The sequence below is a fragment of the Oryzias melastigma genome, linkage group LG14, assembly GCF_002922805.2.
Source record: "Oryzias melastigma strain HK-1 linkage group LG14, ASM292280v2, whole genome shotgun sequence".
NCBI classification, from domain to species: domain Eukaryota; kingdom Metazoa; phylum Chordata; class Actinopteri; order Beloniformes; family Adrianichthyidae; genus Oryzias; species Oryzias melastigma.
Genome location: NC_050525.1, coordinates 18583053 through 18604062, shown reverse-complemented (window position 1 = coordinate 18604062; position 21010 = coordinate 18583053). Strand labels below are relative to the sequence as shown.

General features: G+C 38.5%; 2 protein-coding genes across 3 annotated transcripts; both read left to right on the top strand.

Annotated features, from left to right (window-relative positions):
- The first annotated feature begins 113 nt into the window (after nt 1–113).
- angptl5 (angiopoietin-like 5) lies at nt 114–5104 on the top strand. The gene is made up of 8 exons (XM_024266337.2): nt 114–372; nt 1157–1328; nt 1818–1921; nt 1991–2084; nt 2804–2907; nt 2979–3099; nt 3877–4062; nt 4193–5104. Exons 1-8 carry the CDS (start codon nt 325–327, stop codon nt 4504–4506), a joined length of 1143 nt encoding a protein of 380 aa, XP_024122105.1. The 5' UTR covers nt 114–324; the 3' UTR covers nt 4507–5104.
- A 2968-nt stretch (nt 5105–8072) lies between these two features.
- Nucleotides 8073–20791, top strand: trpc6a (transient receptor potential cation channel, subfamily C, member 6a). Of its 2 annotated transcripts, none has more exons than XR_004949058.1 (14): nt 8073–8779; nt 10247–10578; nt 10810–10942; nt 11743–12043; nt 12887–13072; nt 14351–14515; nt 14594–14837; nt 14912–15133; nt 15665–15929; nt 17699–17894; nt 18353–18553; nt 18927–18991; nt 19123–19198; nt 20090–20161. XR_004949058.1 is itself a non-coding variant. In XM_024261262.2 (14 exons), the coding sequence occupies exons 1-14, from the start codon at nt 8643–8645 to the stop codon at nt 20218–20220; spliced, it is 2646 nt and encodes an 881-aa protein (XP_024117030.1). In that variant the 5' UTR covers nt 8073–8642; the 3' UTR covers nt 20221–20791. The 2 variants fall into 2 exon arrangements, 1 of the variants encoding a protein (XP_024117030.1); XM_024261262.2 differs by having other exon boundaries at nt 18927–18983; nt 20090–20791.
- Nucleotides 20792–21010: the final 219 nt, after the last annotated feature.

Sequence of the window (21010 nt, the reverse complement as noted above, 5' to 3'; positions counted from 1 at the left end):
GTAACCCTTTCTCTACAACCCTCAAAATCTGCTCATTCTGTCTGAAACATTTTTAAATTTCATTGACAAACGATTTGAGGAGGTCACAGGAATTTACTGGAAAAAAGAGGGGGCGTGGTAGTCATTGGTCCCGCCCACTTTTCCCTTGTTAAGACAAAGTGAGGAAAAAATGATTTCTGACAACATCAGGCTCAGCAGGCTGCGCAGAAATGCTAGACAAGCAGGCTTGGTGGAAAAGTCAGCAGAAGAAATGCAGCAGAGTCAGCTGGTGGACAAAGATCGGTCCTCTTGTTCCTCAAGAAAACAATCGGCCTGAGTGAGAGGATGTGGACAACTGTTCTCCTGCTGCTCCTGCCTCTTCTGTCTTCCACAGTATGTAGATATATTTCCCTCTTTTACAGTGATACATTATAACAGCTCACAGTTTAAAGCTTGACTGTAGGACGACAGAACTGCTTTTAATCTGCATGTAGCAAGTCTAAAATGAGTTTACCCCAGTTTCTTTTAATAGATAGTGAGAATATTTATATTTTCATGTTATATATTGCATTTGATTAAAAACTGACTCGTCTCCAAGTGTGAAAATTGGTCAATTTTGACCCAAACACCATATAAAGGTTAAAACACGGGTCATCTCTTCAACTCAATTCTACAGTTTTTCATGTTGGAATTTTATATTTGGGTTAGTTTTTGATGCAACACTAATTTTGGGGTTGTAGTGGTTTCATTTTTAACCCGATTAATGTTTTTTTTTTCCTCCAGAGGTTTAAGTCTCAAACTTGAGTCAAAATCAAAAAAAGTTTTTAGTTAGCAGATTTTATGAGGGTTCCCCTAATTTTGAAACACTGAGACAGCATTTAGATTTATCTCAAATGCATAAATTCTCTGTTGAGAGCCTTTTTCTTTACCTTTTTACCAAAGTAATCCAGATATTTGAGTAGTGAAAGCGCTGTTTTTGAATAAGTAAAAACCTATTGAACAAGGACAAAATGTTCTAAATTGGTCCTCAGATGCAATTTCATTGAAATAATTAAAGTTTTACATTTTCATAAGATAAACTCTAAAGTCAGAAGTTAAGGAGAACATTTAGCCCCTAATGCAGATGGATAACACTGCTTGGTATAAATTACTGCCTGTGTTTGTTTTTCATCCCCAGAGCAGGACAACACATGATCACTTGAACCAATCAGAAATTCTCTCTGAGGACGTCTCTGACATCCCTGTCAAAAGCCAGAAACCACCTGGAGAGGTCAAAGGTCAGGACACCTGCTCCATCCCATGTGATATCACTGTCAGACTGCTCCGAGATGAAAAACATTCCCTCTGTGGTAAAGTTTGCCTTTTTTAACTGAATTATTGAGAATTCCTTTGAGGCATAAAGGTATAAAATGTTCATATTCGCATTTAGGTTAAGCGGTCAATACACACTTATTTAATGTCTTAAACGAGAGAACTGTTTAATCCTCTGTCTCTGTTTTTTGTATTTTGTGGGGTTCAAAGACTCAGAGTGCATCGATGGGACTTCTTGTCATCAAGTGACAAAGTCCTCATGGACACAAAATTATCATGAGGTTTACGTTTAGATTTAATGCTCGGAGTTACTTTAGAGTTGGGTATTGCACAGAAGATAAATAAATAAATGAGTGTGTGTGTGTGTTTGCATCTTTATGTGGTTGTGGGGACCACACTTGATGAACCACATTACGAGGACACTTGGATTCCTGAGGAACTTATTCAACCTTATATTATATTAATGTTAAGAGCCTTAACAGAACAATCTTCATAATTATAGAACCATGTATTTTTGACCTTTGAAGGCCAGTTGCAGCAGTCACTGCTGGCGTTTGGTCGTAGCACCAGGAAGCTGATGAGGGATGTGATGGAAGAGCAGCAGAGGGCCCTGGACGTCCTCAGTAATCAAGTAAAAGTAAAAGAAACATAATTTGTGTGTCTTTGGTTGGTTGTCTTAACAGTGGTTTTACATTTCCAGGTCAGTGAACTGATGATGAAGATGCAGACACTCAGCTCTGAGGTCCAGAGAAGCAACACTGAGATGTTTTCAATGAAACCTGTGCAATCCCATGGTAAAACCCACAGACACACATCCACTAAGGACAAAAGCTAACACAACACTAGCTTGAAGAAAATGGCTGCTATTAGCACTATAAACAGAAGGTAAAAAAGTTAAATCAACTCTTACTGAAAGCTAGCTACAGTTTGATTATGATTATGAGTTGGCATACACTATAAACAAAGCACTACTGTGAGAACCTAAAGATCCACTCCAATGAAAATGTTCTTGTGGCATTTTTCTGATGATGGAGGAAAAATATAAAGAAAATGAAGCTCAAAATCAAAAGCTCTAATATTGTTTGCCATTTATTGTGCCACCACTAGTTTTAGCTTATAGGTTATGAGGAGCTGTAAGCCAGTGGGAGAGAGTGTAAACAAAGGGGTGATGGGAAGTAAGTGCAGGCTTACTCGGTAGTGAATTTCTAACGAACTACTGCCGCGACTTAGAAAAAATGTCCTAGAAAACAAGACTTTTTTTCTTATTTTAGCTAGAAATATCATCATAATTTAAAGACCACTGGGAGTACTTTCAAATTAAATCAAAAGACAATCGGAGTGGGACTTTAAATATTAGCTTAGCTGAGGAAACTCATGACCTGAACAAGTACAGTTTGGAAGGTTTAACCAGAACCACAAAGAGTTAAAAGGGAATATTTGGTACAAAAAAACACTAAAAGCTAATTTGGTTTATAGTGTGATTCAAGGTATTAAGTACATTTGCTTCGATTAGGACGAGATTGCAGTGAGATCAAGGACAACCTCATGTCATCCGTTCCAAAGATCCCCAGTGGCATTTACATTATCCACCCAGAGAACACAGACTCTTCCTTTGAGGTACTTGATTTTTGCTGTAATTCATCCTGTCTAACTAGCTAGTTGGTACCGCTAAATAAACTGTGCTGCAGGTGTTCTGTGAGATGGACTACATGGGAGGAGGATGGACAGTGATGCAAAAGAGGAGTGATGGCTTAACTGACTTCAGAAGACCCTGGGCGGATTACGTTGATGGCTTTGGACACCTTGCAGGTTAGAAATGTCCACATGGCACATGTTCAGCTATGAAATTCTTTTACTTTCTAGAAAGAATTTTTGAGATATTGGGAACTTTTCAATTCCGGATGCTATATGGGATAAATATCTTGTTCAGACACATTTGGCCCATGCAGTGATGCCGTTTTAGGCTTCTTTATCCAGATCCAAACTGATGTAGGTGGATATAGACTATCGAATATTTGGTTTATATTCCTGCTTTTTGATTCGTTCCACAGTGAACAGAGTAGAGATAATACTATCAATTGGATTTGGACTGTGTTCTCTATGGTATTATCGTTTTGTGCTGCTGTGTGTTGTGCCACACTTTTTAAAAACACCCAATGCTTTGGTTCCAAGTATGCCGACGAGAGGTAGAGTGCAGAAATAACCAGATTCTAAGCCCACGATTCTGAATATTTTTCAACAATGGCTTCAAATTAACTCTGATTCTGGCCATTAAGTACAAATTTTAAATATTAGATTTACTGGCCTCACGCAGAGCTGGAACGAGAAGACATAGCTGCCTAAATGTTCTCAGTTGTGGTTATAGCTAAAATTGGGACAGATTTGCAGCAGACAGGAAGATTATCTTTGAGTTATATGTTACTACAACAAACAACCCTCCCACTTAAAGGCTGGATTCTAAAGTCACTGAAATACAACTCAAACCAAGGCTTATGACATCACCTTTAAGTAAAAACAGAAATAGGACTTTAGAGATGCTGAATACCAGATGTGTCTGTCCGTTTAAACGTCTCTCTCTGTGTGCAGGAGAACACTGGTTGGGTCTGAGGAAAGTGTATCACATCGTAAACCAGAAAGATGCTCGCTTCCAGATTCACATCGCCCTTGTTTCCCATGATGATGTCACTTCCTATGCCTCTTATGATGACTTCCGCCTTGACAATGAAACAAGTTTCTTCAGAATACACCTGGGCAGATATGGAGGCAGTGCTGGTATGGCTTAAAGATCGTAGTTTCTGGCACAAACTCTTGATGTGGAACCCTTAACAATGTATACTTGAAATGATTTCATTTGCACATTTAGTAATTCATGGGTTAAGGTTATGCACATTTTCTGTTACAGGGGATGCGTTCAGGGGTTATGACCAGGACCAGAATCAGGACACAGCTCCATTTAGTGCCTCAGATATGGACAATGATGGCTGCAACCCTTCTTGCACCATTGAAAACAAAATCGTGGAAAGCTGCAGCCTTCAGCAGAACCACTCAGGCTGGTGGTTCAATCAGTGCGGCCTGGCGAACCTCAACGGCTCTCCCTGGGACTCAGATCAGAACCAGGGGTGGCACATCCTTTGGGACACCTGGAGGCAGAATGGAATCCCTTACACCATCAGATCGGTTACAATGAAGATCAGAAGGATTGCAACCAATAACTGATCGCTGTTGTGCTACGTTCACATCGGGAATGTGTTGCACATTCAAGAATGCACTTAACAAGGGTTCTTGAACGTCACTACCTGATACTAGCGACGATTGGTTCAAAATGTTGAAGTGGTGTAAATCTCTTACTCCAGGCTTTTTCTTTCACAACTCTACTCCGATCTGTGAAAGATTTGGTGTGATAGAAGTCCGGCCGGGCACAAACCGCTATTATTAATTTCTCTTCCATGATTAATTTTTAAAATGTTGGCACTTCAGTGAATTAAAATAGATAGCATTTACTGTATGTGTCACTACTGAATCCAAGTCCCTGATTGGCCAAAGTTCGACTGGTTTAACTTTTTGTATTAAAGCCCAAAAAACAGATTTAAAAACTTGCACAGTGACGCTTGAACGTGAGGGTTTGAACGTGGAAGCATGAAAAGCACGTATACGTGCATTTATAGATTTGCATTTAGAGCTTTGGAACGCACGTTGCTGAGGTTGGGGTAAGCTCAGCATTTGGAAGGGAGGGGGACTTCTAAGTCCGTTCTTAAACAATTAACATGTTTTTTTTCCCTGTTTTGTCAGATCTAACAGTAAATAAAAAAAAAAAAAAAAAACATATTTACTTGTGAGTTAATGTTTGTATTTTTTAAACAAATCTAAAAAAAATTTAGAGCTACTGCTAAAAAAAGAAAAAAAAAAGATAAAATATTCTAGTACAAGTAGTGCAAGGTCCATAGGACCAGGATAAATGAAATCTGCATTAGCATTCCAGGCTTTTTAATTGAGACGTACTAGGTTTTGAATTTAACTTTTGATGTTTAATTTTTATTTTTAAAAAAGTAATGACCAGCAAATCCCCATATAATACAACAAATTATTTCAAGTCTAGAAACATCTTTTTTTAACTTAAAAAAGCAACAACAAAAGAGATCATTCTTTGATTTCTTAGACTAGAACAATCTACTGTAATAACAATCTGCTTGTATCTTTGCTCCCATCACAAAGCAACAGTTTACACATCAAAGATGGGAAAATATGAAAACACATTTGCTGTATGATCACAAATGATGAAAGCATCAGAGCTGACCAGCCCCAGCAGGTGGTGCTATAAAACTGAACTTGTAGTGTCAGATCATTGTGCATGAGCATGACAAACTGCAATACTAAAACTAAGAAATCTCTTCTAAGTTTAACTGAAAAGACACAACAAATGAAGCACTTATGCTTACACATTTATGTTGTTAAATCCTCTGTGTTTAGTGGGTCTTTGATGACAAAGTAGCACAAATAAATCAATGATGAGAACTAACTAAACCACTTTGTGGATTTACTAGTGTGTATTATATTGCACTATTTTCACTGCAGGTGCATCTGTCAAACCTTTGCTCCAGCGTTTGTCTTAAAAACACACAGAATTCCAAGGAGTAAAGGACTTTAGCGCTCCATACCCAATATTTTTACCAACTGAACCTATGAAGTGTTCCTTCCAACTTACTGTGTATGTTGTGGAGGTCACTTTCCTTTCTACTGTTATCTCATCTTTCTGGAACACCTTTTCCCCACAAGGGTATATTCAATTAGTTACCTTAGTCATGGTTGAATACTTCAGGGCTGCCCGGGGGTGTGTAGTGATTAGCACTTTTGCCTCACACCGAGAGGTTTCCGCATTTTCCTCGTGCATTTGTATGTTTTCTCCAATCGCTTCCACTTCCTCCAAAAGTCCAAAAACATTCTTTGTAGATCATTTGGTGACTCTAATCTGACTCTAGGTGTGAATGTGAGTGAGTGTGGTTCACTGTATATCTCTGTGTTGCCCTATAGTGGATTGGCAAATGGCCAGGGTCCACTCCGCCTTTGCCCTCCAGTGGTAGAGATAGGCTCCAGCAACCCTATGACCCCAAAAGGGATTTAACAGGTTTGAAAAATGGATGAATATTTATTCAGTTTACATAGATCTGTAAACTATAGAGGTCTTGAAAACTTTTAGATGTTTCCTGAGCATTTTTTTCTGATTTTGAGCCAACCATTTCTAGTAAACTTTGAGAGTTTATGTCTCTAAATGTTTAGAAGCAATACCTGAGTACTTTTAATAGTAGGTTGGAACTAAAGTTTCTTCCTCCTCTTTGCAGATATTTAAAGCCTGAATGGTGCAATCCATCAAAAATTACTCATGTCTGTTGTCAGAGACAGGCAGACAGCTGGATCCAAGTGCAGCAGGTTTATTCAGCACAGACAGGGCAACAGGCGTGATGCACAGCTAAAAGTCCACAACACTAAATCAGGGTCAGGCAGGCAGGGGTCAGGCACCAGCATGAGAGCATCAGAGGGAAACCAGAGTAGTCAGGATCCAGGCGAGGGTCAGGCACGGCAAGGAGTATGTCACAGGCTGAGGCAGAACAGTGGTCAAAGACAGGCTGGGGTCGAGGCAGGCTTAAGCAGGAACAGGATTGAAGGAGGTAACGCTCAGAAATGCAGGAGTACACCAAAACAAGACTTCGCACCTGAGCACAGCCTGAAGCCTCCTTATAAATGTTTGTGGTGATTGTAGAATGAGGGACAGCTGGTGAGGTCTGGGAACAGCAGGCAGAGGCTTATGGGAAATGGAGTGAAGATGAGGCTCAGGAGAGTTTCAGAATTCAGGCGATGGCTCCCTCTGGTGGTCTGAGGATAAAACAGACTGATTCATGACATCTGTACACTTGTTTATATTTCTAACCTGATAGTTTATTTTTTGGGGATTTTTTTTGTTTTGGTAACAGTCTTTGATTCGTGACTTACTTTGTAAAAAAATTGTAATGTCAAGTAGACTGTCTACAAATGAAATCTAATATTTTAGCATGATTTTTTCAACGTTAGCACACAGAAACTGCACTATTCAGATGTTGCATCATGAATTACGTACTTCCAACACAATACGAGCCAGACATCCTGGTAGAAACTTATTGTAGCAGCAAAAAACAAAACAAATCTCTCTCATCTTTTCTGCCTTCTTGCTTATTAGTGCTCACCAGCAGATACAAGTTTTTCAGATAAATGTCAGGCGATAACTCTGCAGGGTCCCTGTGTGGTCTCTACTTGTGCAAGTTGCCAGGGTCAATAAATGCTCTGGGACATGCACACGTGAGGAAAAAGTCTTCTGCAGGTGCATGCAAGTTCAGCGATCTCCAATGCAAGTGTATATGCTTCATCTGACAGTGTTTATGTAGAGATTATGAGTCAGCTCCAGTCTCAGGAAGTAGTCTTAACAAAAACTCCTTTTGGTGACATTTGTCAGGGTTTTGCTCCCTTATCCTAGCCATTCGGGTGAATTGTAATGCTATTAAAATGTTCTAAGTAGCTAATCTTCAGTGTTAAAGTCCTTAAAAGGCAACTTTCCCATCTACAAACCGACAACTAATAGTCTTCTATGTCTTTGTTGTCCTCGTTTATATGATGTATCATAGTCTGTTTTGCATTTGCTAGAGAGGTGTCAAAAATGGAGGTTACTAAAGTTCGGGAAAACTAGGAAAAACACTATAAAATAAGATTTATTTCTGATAAACAGTGGGAGCTATCAATTAATGCTACATGTCTTTGAACACATCAGCCCGTGTTCCCACACTGGTTGGGAATCTGTGGAAAGTGGAAGCACACAGGAAGCAAAGTCCTCTGGGAATTGAAACCCTAAGGAATCTCATCTGCAGTTCATCAGCCATCAGTCATAGTAAAACACGTACTGATCAAAAAGAGAGCAAAAAAAGAAACAGGCAATGAAGATGTTCTCTCTGCTTCAAAAGGGGCTTGAGCATTTGTGTTGATATGATGAACGACAGTTTTATATAATATATTGCATTCTTTGGTTCTTACTCAATAAACAAATAAATTTAAATTCCGTTTGAGGTATAAATTGTAAAAGACATGTCTAAAAATATACAGTTATATTGCTAGCCCCTTAAGTACACTTAGTCTTTCAGTGTCCCTTTACAATGAGTACAATTTTATGCCCAATGTAAATGAAAGTACAGTGGGACCCAGAAAGACGCATTCTTTCTCAAGGACAGTGTAAACAGAGGGGGAGGGCGACTGAGCAAAGGAGAAGAAGACATGCCAGAGCCACTTGATTACTCCTCCACAAAGCTGGAGCAGAGCGTTTGACCACCTTTAGGATGAACCACAGACTGCTGGCAGCCAAGCGCAACAGCCGACCCGGTAACACCGGCAGTCCTGGCAACAGGAGCCGGGACAACCTCTTTCTGTATGATGACCTCGGGGAGGAATACAGTTGTGCTGGACGATATCTTGGGTACGTTTTCAGAAGCTTTTTATACTATTTGCCCTTTTCCTCCATGCAGAAGAGCAGCAGGTTCTTACACGTTTTTAATTAAAGTTGTGACGCTTATAGTTTTGATTTATTGTCAATTATTGCAATGTTTGACCAATTTTTGTACATTTGCATAAAATAAAACTAGCATGAAACAGTACTTCCTTTTAGTTTTACAATATCTGGAATACAGTGCCTGATATGCATTTTAATTTTCTACTGAATTAAAATATTCTAAAACAAATAAACAAAAAAATAATTTGTAAATATAATTTGAATTGGACTGACAGATTATATATAAATGTACACGAGGGTTCACAATCTGAAATGTTTCCCTGAAACTGCAAATTTAATTTTTCAAATCTATTTTTCTGTGTTTCTGTGAAAAACAAAGTCTGAATTATGATCCATTTACGGGACAGTCAGCATTAGATTTTTAAAAAAAATTATGTTTACTTTTTTGGTTGAACTAATGAAGGAGTAGTAATTTTGATCTCACTGTACACAGTGCAAGAATAAAGATACATCTGTGTCAGTCTGGTGAACCAATCACAAGAGACCAAAGATCAAAAGGGGAGGGGCATTACCCAAATATCTGCTATCTTCAGATCATCAACTGTAAATGAGAACTAGACTAAGTGACATCCAAACAGGAAGTACTTGCTATTTCAATGGAGCACAGGCAGACATCAGCCACAAAAATCGGGCTAGCTCCCTTATTTCTTAATCGATTTTCACAAAACATGGCTCAAATTAAAGATTAGAAAATGACTGATCCTGCAGACCAATGACTGGACTAAACAAATCTATTTTTACTTTGCCCTCCCCCTGAGATAGGGATTTAGACTTGGGACTTGAGTCATACTCAAGTCTGTTATGCAGAGAATTGAGATTTGAGTTGAGAAACAAAATTAAACTGGAAACTTGAGGTCAGCGACTGGTGAATATTTTTAATTTATTCCATTTTTTTCTCTCATTTCTTTTTTTTTAAGCTCCAATATGTCATTATAAAGTCTAAAAAGTAAAAGGTTTCTTTAAAATATTTTTACATTGGGAATGCAGAGACACCAGCTTCCTGTTGCTGCATTCCAATCAAATTGTGTATAAGTATTTTATGATAATATGTGATAAAATGCTCTTCATTTTAAAACTTGAGATTTTACTTGAAAAAAACAGCTTAAGTCTTGATTGTGACTTGGATTTGTGACTTGGCGTGAACTTAAATGCAAAGACTTCGAATTCTTCTTGGAAAAGGGCAATTTTTCTTCCTCAATCCCTCCACACACAAATAACGTATGTTCTCATATTTATCAGTTGTTTTATTTTGTTTAGATTATGTTTTTTTTTTTATAAATATAGTTTATACATTTAATTTCTGACCTCCTCAAAAGAAACAATGGGCTAGATGCTGAAAATAAGTGCGGTGTGTTTGTGTGCCTGACCCTGCAGCAGCCACAGCAGCTTGGAAAAGCAGCTTGCAGCTCGTCTCAGCACTGTTAAAAGACGCCAGGCTCTGAGGGGTCCCGCCTACATGTTCTGCGCTCCCCCGGTCAGTCTGACAGAGGTCGAGCAGCGCTTCCTGGAAGCTGCTGAATATGGCAACATACCAGAGGTGCGCCGGATGCTGCACCATGTGCCCAACCTGAACGTCAATGCGGTGGACTACATGGGCCAAAATGCATTGCAGCTGGCTGTGGCCAATGAGCATCTGGAGGTGACAGAGCTGCTGCTGGGGAGGGCAGATTTGTCCAGAGTGGGAGATGCTCTTCTTTTAGCCATCAGTAAGACATGCATTTACACACACATTTACTGAAAATACACAGATAAATAAACAGCAAACATATGAAACGAAAGTAAAACTTTTTAGGAGTTAAATAACTACAACAAATTTATGAACACGGTTAAAAAATCCCTAAAAGGTTTTATTGTTTTTAATACTTCATCAAATATATGTGTTGTATATTTATTTACAGCCTGCACTAAATGAACATCAGGAAAACTCTGTGTTCTAGGTAAAGGTTATGTCCGCATCACTGAAGCGTTGCTCGGTCACCCTTCATTCAGGGATTCCTGGCGTCTGACAGCCAGCCCCGCTCAAGCAGACATGCTGGATGACTTCTATGCTTACGATGAGGACGGAACGAGGTAACAGAAGCACGAGTTACGCTTTGATCATTTTAGACAATAATAACACAATAAATTCTGTAATCATTTGTCAAGCAAGTCTTTTGAGTGTCTACAGCAACCCACTAGGGCTTACAATGGTTCTGTAGAGGCAATGATTTTTGATCTTTGTGGCTTGCCGTACTTTAGTCTTCTTTTTAACATACATTCCATCACTAATGCTTCAGTTACAAATAAATACCTTTCTATTATATTGTTGATCACTCATAAAGTATATACATTATGTGTTTTCTTTTATTAATGTGCTGGGGTGAGATTCAAAATTATAAAGTAAGTAAAGTATTTCAGAAACAGAATATTAAACGTATAGGGTTGATTAACTAAAACCAACAGCATCACGTGATGAAGTGCAGTGATAGATGAAAATAGATTAAGTGATGGGGAGAAAATAATAAAGGGATATTTAAAATATGGCCTCTTCTGAACATTCAGCTTTTTTGTTTGGGTTTTTTGATTGATTTTTATCAGTTTTTATCTAAAATTGGTTTGTGTTTACTGAGTTTTTCAGATTTCATATACAGACAAATAGTGTCACTCACATGTATTTATGCAGGAATAAACTTTTCTGAAATTAATATTATTTAAAATTAAGTTCTTTTTAAATTTTATATTAAGTTTCTAAGCCATCTGAGGGTTTGAAGGTTCAACACCATCTGTGGTTCAAGTCTAGTTCTTTACACATTCATTTTCCTCAAAAATGTTTCAGGATATTTTTGCTTTATACTGTAAATAACAAAACTTTATGACTACCCCCCCTACAGATTTTCACACGACGTGACTCCGGTGATCCTTGCAGCGCACTGCCAAGAATATGAGATCGTTCACACCCTTCTGAGCAAAGGGGCCCGCATCGATCCTCCTCATGACTACTTCTGCAGCTGCGACTCCTGTAACTATCAGCAGCAGTTCGACTCCTTCAGCCACTCGCGCTCAAGGATCAACGCCTACAGAGGACTCGCCAGTCCCGCATACCTCTCCCTGTCCAACGAGGATCCAGTGCTGGCAGCCCTGGAGCTCAGCAATGAGCTGGCCATGCTAGCTGACATTGAGAAAGAGTTTAAGGTCAACAACAAAATAATCACATCGTTTACATTTGAAAGAAATATTTACCATCCAACTGCTTACTAGAGGCAGATGGACAGTGTCACCAAAATACTTGCAATTAATTAAATTACTACTGCTGGTGTTGAAGTTACTGTAAAATCAACAACTCTATTTATGTTATATTTGATGCATCTGTTTCTAGGATCCCTATCTCATTAGCATGTTCACAATTTTCCTTAAAGACATTTTTTTATGTTTTCTGCCCTGTAGCGCAATAGCATTCCACTAGGGGCAGTAGAGAGGTTTCCAAAATGGCAGCTTCCATGAAACACTTTTGGCGGGAAAGTTTGGCTAGTTTTCAAAACTTTATGGTGTGAATAACTCATCTATTGCTATATTTTTTACATGTCTGCTTGCTGTATTGAAAGAATGCAAAATTTGTTGACAATTAATTATTTTTATAATACATTTACATCATGTTAAAAATGTGTGGCTCAAATTTGAGACAGTTGATAAATAAGGTGTTTTTTCATGAACACTCATGTCAATATTTCTAAAAAAAAAGAAACTTAACAAATCACCCAAAGAATTATAATTGATACTATCTATAATGAATATAAGATATGATACAAATTCTTCTTTGTGGATTTCATCGAAGTGTTTAAAACAATTTTAATTCCAAAGAAATTGAATTTTCTCTCAATTCTTTGGAGTCACAGACAAACTAATGCACCATTCTTTCAGATCAGTCATAGATCTATATACCAAAAAGCTTTTTTGTGTAGCACTGACAAACCCTTTTTTAAAAACCTGAAGTACCAAATCTAAGTTTTTTTTTAATATGTGGATTTTTTTGTCCAGAATGACTACAGTCAGCTGTCCAGCCAGTGTAAGGACTACGTGGTGGGCCTCCTGGATCTGTGTCGCAGCACAGAGGAGGTAGAGGCCATTCTGAACGGAGAGACGTCCTCTGAGGACAGCTACGAGGATGCAGGCCGGCCCCCCCTCACTCGGCTAAAATTAGCCATTAAATACGAGCTTAAGAAGGTCAGTGAACTCTCAAACAGGCAGGTAAAAGCAAAATGACTCAAAGAGTTTGTTAGCGTCAAATAATCTTACAGGTTTATGTTAATTTCAGATTACCTATTTGGAGACTTGATATTTTTTATTGTGGATTTAAAACAGTTGCAGGAAAGTTTATATTTTCTTCTAAGAATAACATATTGTGTTGCTCTCTTATGGGGTCCAGATGACCCCACCCTTACATTGATGTGTGATCCCTCCCATAGTGGACAGAATTTTGTGTCTACCATGGACACCAGTGAAGACAAAAAATCCTTTAAAAAAAAAAGTTCAGAGCGCTGTCTTGTGGGGTCCAGATGACCCCACTTTTAATGTAAACATGAGGATAGCACATGGGTTAACCCTCCTGGTATGTTCGCTTCTAGGCAACAACATTGATGGTTGCTTCCACTTGAATTACAGAGTAACTGAACAATTTTTGTTTTACATGTTGATTACACTAAATAAGCCAAACATGAGAAGTTTCAAAGTTGAAAACTACCTCTGAGTGTTTTTATTAGGGTTATTTAAATTTAAAAATGGGTCAGTTTGACCCAGAATAAACAATAGGATTAAGCTTTGACTATTTTTATAGTATTAATGTCATTGCGGTGCCCCTTTGAATCTTTCATGCTACTTTTACACCGGGTATGTGATGTGCATTTTAAAATTGGCAAAATTTGAGCCTATGGTGTTCACACTGGACGGACAGGGAGGAGCTTTGTTTTCTGCTGTTTAGTAGCTCATATTCACCACCTACAGTTGGATGAGGCTTGGTGCAAAATGTCACAGTGGTACAAATCTTGTAAATCTTGCGCCAGGGTTCTTCTTTCACAGGTCCATTCCAATATGAAAAACTTGTGTCGTATCTCTCTGACTGGGTGCAAGCACCAATTATTAAATCTCCATGATCAATTTTCAAACTGTTGCCACTTCCGAGAAATAAAAGGGACGCCATCCATTTGTCACTACAAAATCGGGAATGTGATGCAAGTGTTTTGGGTGGCCTCCTTCTCTGCCTGTCTGTAAATCTCACCTTCATAGTCAAAACAGGAGTCTTTTAATTCTGTTTTGTGTATTGTGAGGCTATTTTAGATCCATGTATTTAAGCTTGCACTTCTCACTGGGCATCTCTATGTTCATGATCAGATTTGTTTCAGGTCATCCCTTCTAGTTGATCACAGGTTGGAAGCAAACTATTTACTGAAAGGTGTTTTTTTTACCCTCTGTTGTCTATGTTTGTTTTTTTTGTTTTTTTTACAGTTTGTGGCTCATCCTAACTGCCAGCAGCAGCTGCTGAGTATCTGGTACGAGAACATACCTGGTCTAAGACAGCAAACCACGGGGGTCAAACTGCTGGTAGTGCTGGCGGTGGCTATCGGACTGCCGGTTCTGGCTGCAGCTTACTGGATCACTCCATGCAGCAGAGTATGGGGACATTAATAGTTTTCGTTCATGCTAACCCTTGAACGTTTAATCTAGATTTATCTCACATTATTTCCTTAGGTTGGAAAAGTGATGCGGAGTCCCTTCATGAAGTTTGTGGCCCACGCTTCCTCTTTCACTATTTTTCTGGGACTTCTCATCCTGAACGCCGCAGACCGCTTTGCAGGAACCACCTTGCTGCCCAACATGACTCACCACCAACAACCCGGGGCTTCGCAAATGAAGCTGGACCCACAGCTTCTCCACCGCACCACCACCACCCCTTTCACCTGGATGGAAATCCTCATCATCTCATGGGTCACAGGCAAGATAACCAGAGAGAAAACACACAAAATGACAAAACCTAAAAGAAAAAACAGATATTATTTCCTGCTGTAGGCATGATCTGGGCTGAAGTGAAGGAGATCTGGAGCCAGGGACCGGGCGAGTACCTGGTTGAACCATGGAACTTTCTGGATTTTGGCATGTTGGCGATCTTTCTTGCCTCCTTCAGCTGCCGCTTCTCTGCCATGAAACATGCTGACATAGCCCAGAACTATGTGTACAAACACAACAAAACTCTGCTGCAACTGCCCCCAGAAATCCACTATTTCACTCAGGGTGAGAAAACCTTCCGCCCATCTTCATATACTGTAACGCAAAGCTTTGGGAAGACTCGCAAAAAAAGATTCAGATCACAAAAAGTTTGTTTTCAAACATCGTTGTATATTTTTAGACATAAAGAACGCAGTGCATTTATATAGACAGGTCAGAAATAACCTAGAAAAGAACTTTATCAGGAAAACTTGGAAAGGAGGTCGATAAACACTGAGCATGCACAGCACACACACGTTTGCTTTGGTCTTTTATCTTGATTTTATTTTTGAAAGACGGAAAAATAAACATAAATGGACTTGAACTTTTAACATGCAGCCTATTTTTGACATACGGTATTTGGTTTTGGCAGAACTGAATCATATCTTCAAAGGGTGGATCAAATATGAACCATATTATCAGAAAATTGTCAAAATATCACACATTTTTTCTACATATATGCAGAGAAAGTGTTTATATAGTTTGTGCAAATACCTAGAATTAACTGTATCAACAAATAACTTCTAAATCAATGTACCAATGTTTCCTGTTTTGCAGCAAGAATTTACTGGCTGCCGTCTGACCCTCAGCTCGTGTCAGAGGGTCTTTACGCCGTGGCCGTGGTGCTGAGCTTCTCTCGGATCGCTTACATCCTCCCCGCCAACGAGAGCTTTGGCCCGCTCCAGATTTCTTTAGGGAGAACGGTGAAAGACATCTTCAAGTTCATGGTCATCTTTCTGTTGGTCTTTTTAGCCTTTATGATCGGCATGTTCAACCTGTACTCTTATTACCTGGGAGCCAAGCAGAACGACGCTTTCACCACGTAAGTCAACAATGGTGACAAACCGCTTTCTTCCCACAGTGACTCCGCTTTAGGAAAGGTTTCTGTACAGATTTGCAGGTTAGAGACCAGTGAAGATTTTGAAGCAAAAGGCTTTTTCATTTTTTTTAAAGGGGTTATTAAAGGGTCCATTCACATAAGGTCTGTTTGGTCCAGACTGAAGCTCCTTCCTTTAAGCTTTATCGTACATTGCCACAAATAAAAGCTCATCTGATGAGGAGCAGACTAGCAAATCCTGATTAATGTAGGAGGCAGTTCACTTGCAAGGAAACCCTAGCATGGTTCCCTACAGTGTGAATGTAAACAGACTAATCAACCAATAAAGCAGCACACAGTGCTCAGTGTGAAGTATTGTTTGTGCCACTCTGTCTGCATACTGAGCGTTATATCCTGAACTGTGTTCTTGTATTCCTGATCCTGATTCTCACCTCACTCTGTTTCTGTCTGCCGTCTGCCCTCAACCCACCTTGACTCAGACTACTCTACCCTGCTCTCTGATATTGTTTTGCCAGAGCCTGACCTTTGCCTGCCCCACTCTGCTTTAGCTTTATGGACTTTAAGCTGTCATCCTGTCTATGCTTATAAACCTGCTGCAGGTGGAACCAAGCCGTCTGACCGTTTGTGACAGCTGGTACTTTAGCTCAAGTGTTGAGAATATTTTGACTACTGTAACCCTTCATCACAATTAACGCAATTCTAGCTGATTCTGAAGAGGAGAAAATCATCTCTGCAGTGATATTCAACACTTTACAGTAGTGAAGTATTTGTACAATCAACATAAATCAGCTGATTCTGTCACAAAGAAAGGCGACTTTGCGTAGTCAAGCAACACTTCACATTAGTAATGTGTAGCATATCATTGTAAAGTTAATATAAAAAGTCACATTTCTTAGCGTCAAAGTCAAGACCTGGGGGCGATAATATCCGGCCCTCCAGATCATTTTATTTTATTGTTATTAGTGGCCCAATGTTATCTTGCCCCAATTTCTAACTTGTATAATTTTGACAAAATAAATTTTTATGGAAAGTAAAATATTGAAAGTTATTTAAGGTTTAAGTTGATTTATTCTGGAATAATATTACTGCCTTTTATTATTCATAGTAGTGTTTAAAAGTTACGTGTTTAAAGTTTTAGAAATGTAGTTTTAGTGTGTTCAATACATGCTTATCCTGTTCGGCCCACAACCTAAAGTCTGTTTTGGATTTTGTTATTGAGTTTGACACCCCTGATTTACACAATTAAAGTAATTTCAACAAATTCTGAACCAACTTTTTTCACTTCAGAATCTGTTGCAATTATGTTAATTGCATAAATGGTCGTAAAGTTATGGGAGTTCTTGAAAAGTGAGTCAACACTGGAGGTACAGCTCTGGTGTTTAAGGGTTAAGTGTAAAGGGACACCAAACAAAGATATAAATATTTTCAACAATCCCCATTTAACTGAATTCAAGTCTTCTTAATTTTTCTAGTCCAAAAGTACCTGTACAGAGTGAACACATCAGAATGGACCCATCAAATCAAAAGAATAAAAAAATAGTTCTGGCATCATGAACAAAGAAAAACTAAATTGGTCAGAAGTGAAAAATAAATGGTTTTACATAAACAATAAATATGAACTGCTCCAAAAGCAGGACTAAACCCTTCAAAGAACCTGCATGTGCAGTAATATACAAATTTTGGTTGAATGTGCTCCATCAGTTTTTTCTTAAAGCCCCATTTCCACATGTCTGTTTCCATCTTTGTGCTTGCAGCCTGGAAGAGAGCTTCAAGACGCTGTTCTGGGCTATTTTTGGACTGTCTGAGGTCAAGTCTGTTGTCATCAACAATGGGCACAAATTCATAGAGAACATTGGCTATGTTCTGTACGGGGTTTACAACGTTACCATGGTGATAGTGCTGCTCAACATGCTCATTGCCATGATTAACAGCTCCTTTCAGGAAATCGAGGTATGTCACTGAAACCTTTAATCATCCAGTTTGTCGTTGTCTCTAATTTATTTCAGATAAAGGAGCAACATCAAACTAGCCTTGTTGTCATGGAGATTAATTAGGACAATTATTAAGACCTAAATGTTTAAGCATCGTGCAAAATCTACTGAATAAAAGCGCACAAAAATCTCTTTTTGTGCAAAAATTGTAGGAGTTCTGGAAACGTTATGTTAAAAGTTATTGAACTACTGGAGGAATCACTTAAAGATATTTTTTATCTTTTTTGTCAACGTGTTTTCATAATTTCAATTAATGTAGAGTCATTTTGATCCAATATTTATGTTCTACATCAGAATTGCTGCAGACGTCAGAATCTTCGTCCTGCTATGTGACTCAATTTAAATCAAAATTTGATCCATCTGCATCTGAAACATGTTTACACCTAGAAATAAACCCCTGCATCCGTTTCTCTGTAGGATCATGCTGACGTCGAGTGGAAGTTTGCTCGGGCAAAGCTCTGGTTCTCTTATTTTGAAGAAGGTCGGACACTCCCAGTTCCCTTCAATCTGGTTCCAAGTCCAAAAACCATTCTGGGCCTGACCACGGCGCTGAAGTCCCAGCTCCTGCAGCTCAAGGAAAAATGCAATGATGGGAAAACCGAAACACAACTCACTCAGGTAGACAAATTAACACAACCCACACAGGAAGTTCAGGGAAACGTCACAGTTAAGAAAACACGTTTTTTAATATCTGCTTTTGTGATTTCTTATTTTTCTGTTTTTATTGCTACACAATCGTATATTTTAAAGTAAAAATATTTTCTTTATTCTTATCTTCTTTAAAATATATATATGTATATTTTGCAGTGGTTATATTTTTAAAAGTTCTGGTTTTCTGTCATTCTTGAAGGAAGTTACAGCAAATCTAGAGATTTTGAGCGCCTCTCTGTGGCTTAATTGTTGCATCACAGGTTGAGAGTCAAACCTGAAAACAACAAAACCTCCTAACCGTCAAATCTTCATTTAAGAATGTTTTATTTGAACCCAACAGCTTGGAGAGAGCAAACATTCGGGATTTGGAGGTTCTACCAGTCCTACGAGATACCAAGTATGTGTGTGAGTGCAGTTTTTAGATCATAACCTTTGATTAAGCTGTTCCTTTTTGACACTGGTTGTGTAATACACTCTGAGAGTATTTCAATGTCTTATCATAATTGGGTTTTCGTTGTGGTTTCCCTCACTGGCAGAAGACCATGAAGCGACTGATCAAGCGCTACATCATCAAAGCCCAAGCGGACAGAGAGAGTGACGAGATCACTGAGGGTAAAGCCAACTTGAAGATTTTTAGTTTGTCATGTAGAAGCAGAATCGATTTTTTTTTTAACTGTAGTGATTTCTGACAATCAGTCCGCCATTAAACATCTCCAATCTCCTCCTATTATTCCCCACTTTTCATAAAAATTACATGTTTTTTGGGTTTTCCCATCACATCAGTAACTAAGCTGTCAACATATTGAGGAAACTAGTTTCAGTTGTTCTGTTTTGATCAAATTAGTTGGTCCAAATATGTATTTTTTAAAAGGAGAAAGAAGTATAGTAATAATCATCTTAAGTCCCACTCCAATAACTTTTAGTTCTATTTTAGAAGTGTCGTCTTTTAATTATTTATTTAGCCAAAATTCAAAAAAATCTGAACCCCAATCTAAAGGTATTAGTGCAACAAAAAGCTATCCAGCTGTACAGTTTTTAGCCAGATGCCAAAACAAAGCTGGACAAGCAAATCAAAAATGTTCATATATCCATCCTTTAAGTGGAGCCTCAGAATAGAACAGAGGAGAGAGATTTCTGTAGTAGCTTCTACGACACATTTACAAGCCTCTTCAAACTTTGTTTTTGTGTCTGCTTCTGATTCCAAACAATTTAAAAACAAAAATACTCAGAAAAGCTTTTTTAGGCCTATATATGTCATCCATCATGAGAAACAGCTACAAAAACATGTAAAAAAAAAACATGATTAGTATTGAAGTGGGCTTTTAAGATTTTGGAACATTTGTTGATCTTGATAGCAGATAAACTCTTTGTTCATCCTGAAGTCCTCTTTTTATGGTTTTGTCAGAGCAGAACTCTTTTTTAAACCCATTTGACTGTTTAAAATAGTCTCATTTTCACCAGAATTTTACAATGACATCATAGTTGCTTTTCTTTTTGCTGCAGGTGAACTGAAAGAGATCAAGCAAGACATCTCCAGTCTGAGATACGAGCTGCTGGAGGAGAAATCCCAGAACTCTGAGACGCTTGATGGACTGCTGAGGAGGCTGGGAGACATGAGTTCCTCGTCCTTGTAGCAGCTCGTGCTGAGTCAGCTTTCAGGACGGCTTTTGTGATTGTGAATAGGACCAAACTGAATGAGCAGCTTTAGTTTTGTGTTTTAAAACTCAGCCTTTCTGCACATAGTCATAAAAGTTTAACAGCCTGTTGTGACAAAACTTAAAGGAAAAGGTTTGTCTTGGCTATTCTGAAGGTAAATGAAGGAAAAACTGAAAAAAAAACATCAAAACCATTCAATTCTATCTGGGGGTCGGGAAGACGACATAAAACAACTTTAACTTTTGTTTTTGTTTAAGTTATTTTCTGTGCCACTTTTATTTTAAAGACCTTTAGATCAATTTTAAAAGGGTTCCCAGTGGTCTTTTAATTATGATTATGCTATTTTTCACCAAAATCCAAAAACCTATGCTGTTTTCGAAGACATTCTGCAGGAGTTCATTAAAAATTTGCTTCTGAGTTGTGAACGGGACCAGTGCCGCGAAGTAAGCCTGCCCCCATTTCCCATCACCCCCGATGTTATAGAGGAGCAAAGCATGGAGCTTGAGGCTCGCCTATTGTATTTTCTACAAATAAAATATTTTTAAAGGACATTTTTTGTCTGCTTTGAATAAAGAAATAGTCAGAAAAGCAATTTTAAGCTACATTTTCTTAATATGTGTCCTCCATCTTCAGAAAATGCCACAAGAACATGCTAAAAACACCAAAAACTTGAGTGTTCCCGATGTGGGTATTAAATGTGTCGTTCCTCTCAAAGCTCATCAAGTGGATGTGAGGTCAGAAATGTCTCCTTTTCTCTTTTTTTCCACC

What these genes read in the sequence shown, in the direction of transcription:
- angptl5 (XM_024266337.2), top strand. Translation starts at nt 325, where the DNA reads ATGTGGACAACTGTTCTCCTGCTGCTCCTGCCTCTTCTGTCTTCCACA. An exon ending in TGGACGTCCTCAGTAATCAA is followed by an intron (nt 1,922 to 1,990) that starts GTAAAAGTAAAA and finishes TTACATTTCCAG; the next exon opens with GTCAGTGAACTGATGATGAA. An exon ending in ACACAGACTCTTCCTTTGAG is followed by an intron (nt 2,908 to 2,978) that starts GTACTTGATTTT and finishes ACTGTGCTGCAG; the next exon opens with GTGTTCTGTGAGATGGACTA.
- trpc6a (XM_024261262.2), top strand. Translation starts at nt 8,643, where the DNA reads ATGAACCACAGACTGCTGGCAGCCAAGCGCAACAGCCGACCCGGTAAC. An exon ending in TGTGCTGGACGATATCTTGG is followed by an intron (nt 8,780 to 10,246) that starts GTACGTTTTCAG and finishes CTGACCCTGCAG; the next exon opens with CAGCCACAGCAGCTTGGAAA. An exon ending in GCTCCTTTCAGGAAATCGAG is followed by an intron (nt 17,895 to 18,352) that starts GTATGTCACTGA and finishes GTTTCTCTGTAG; the next exon opens with GATCATGCTGACGTCGAGTG.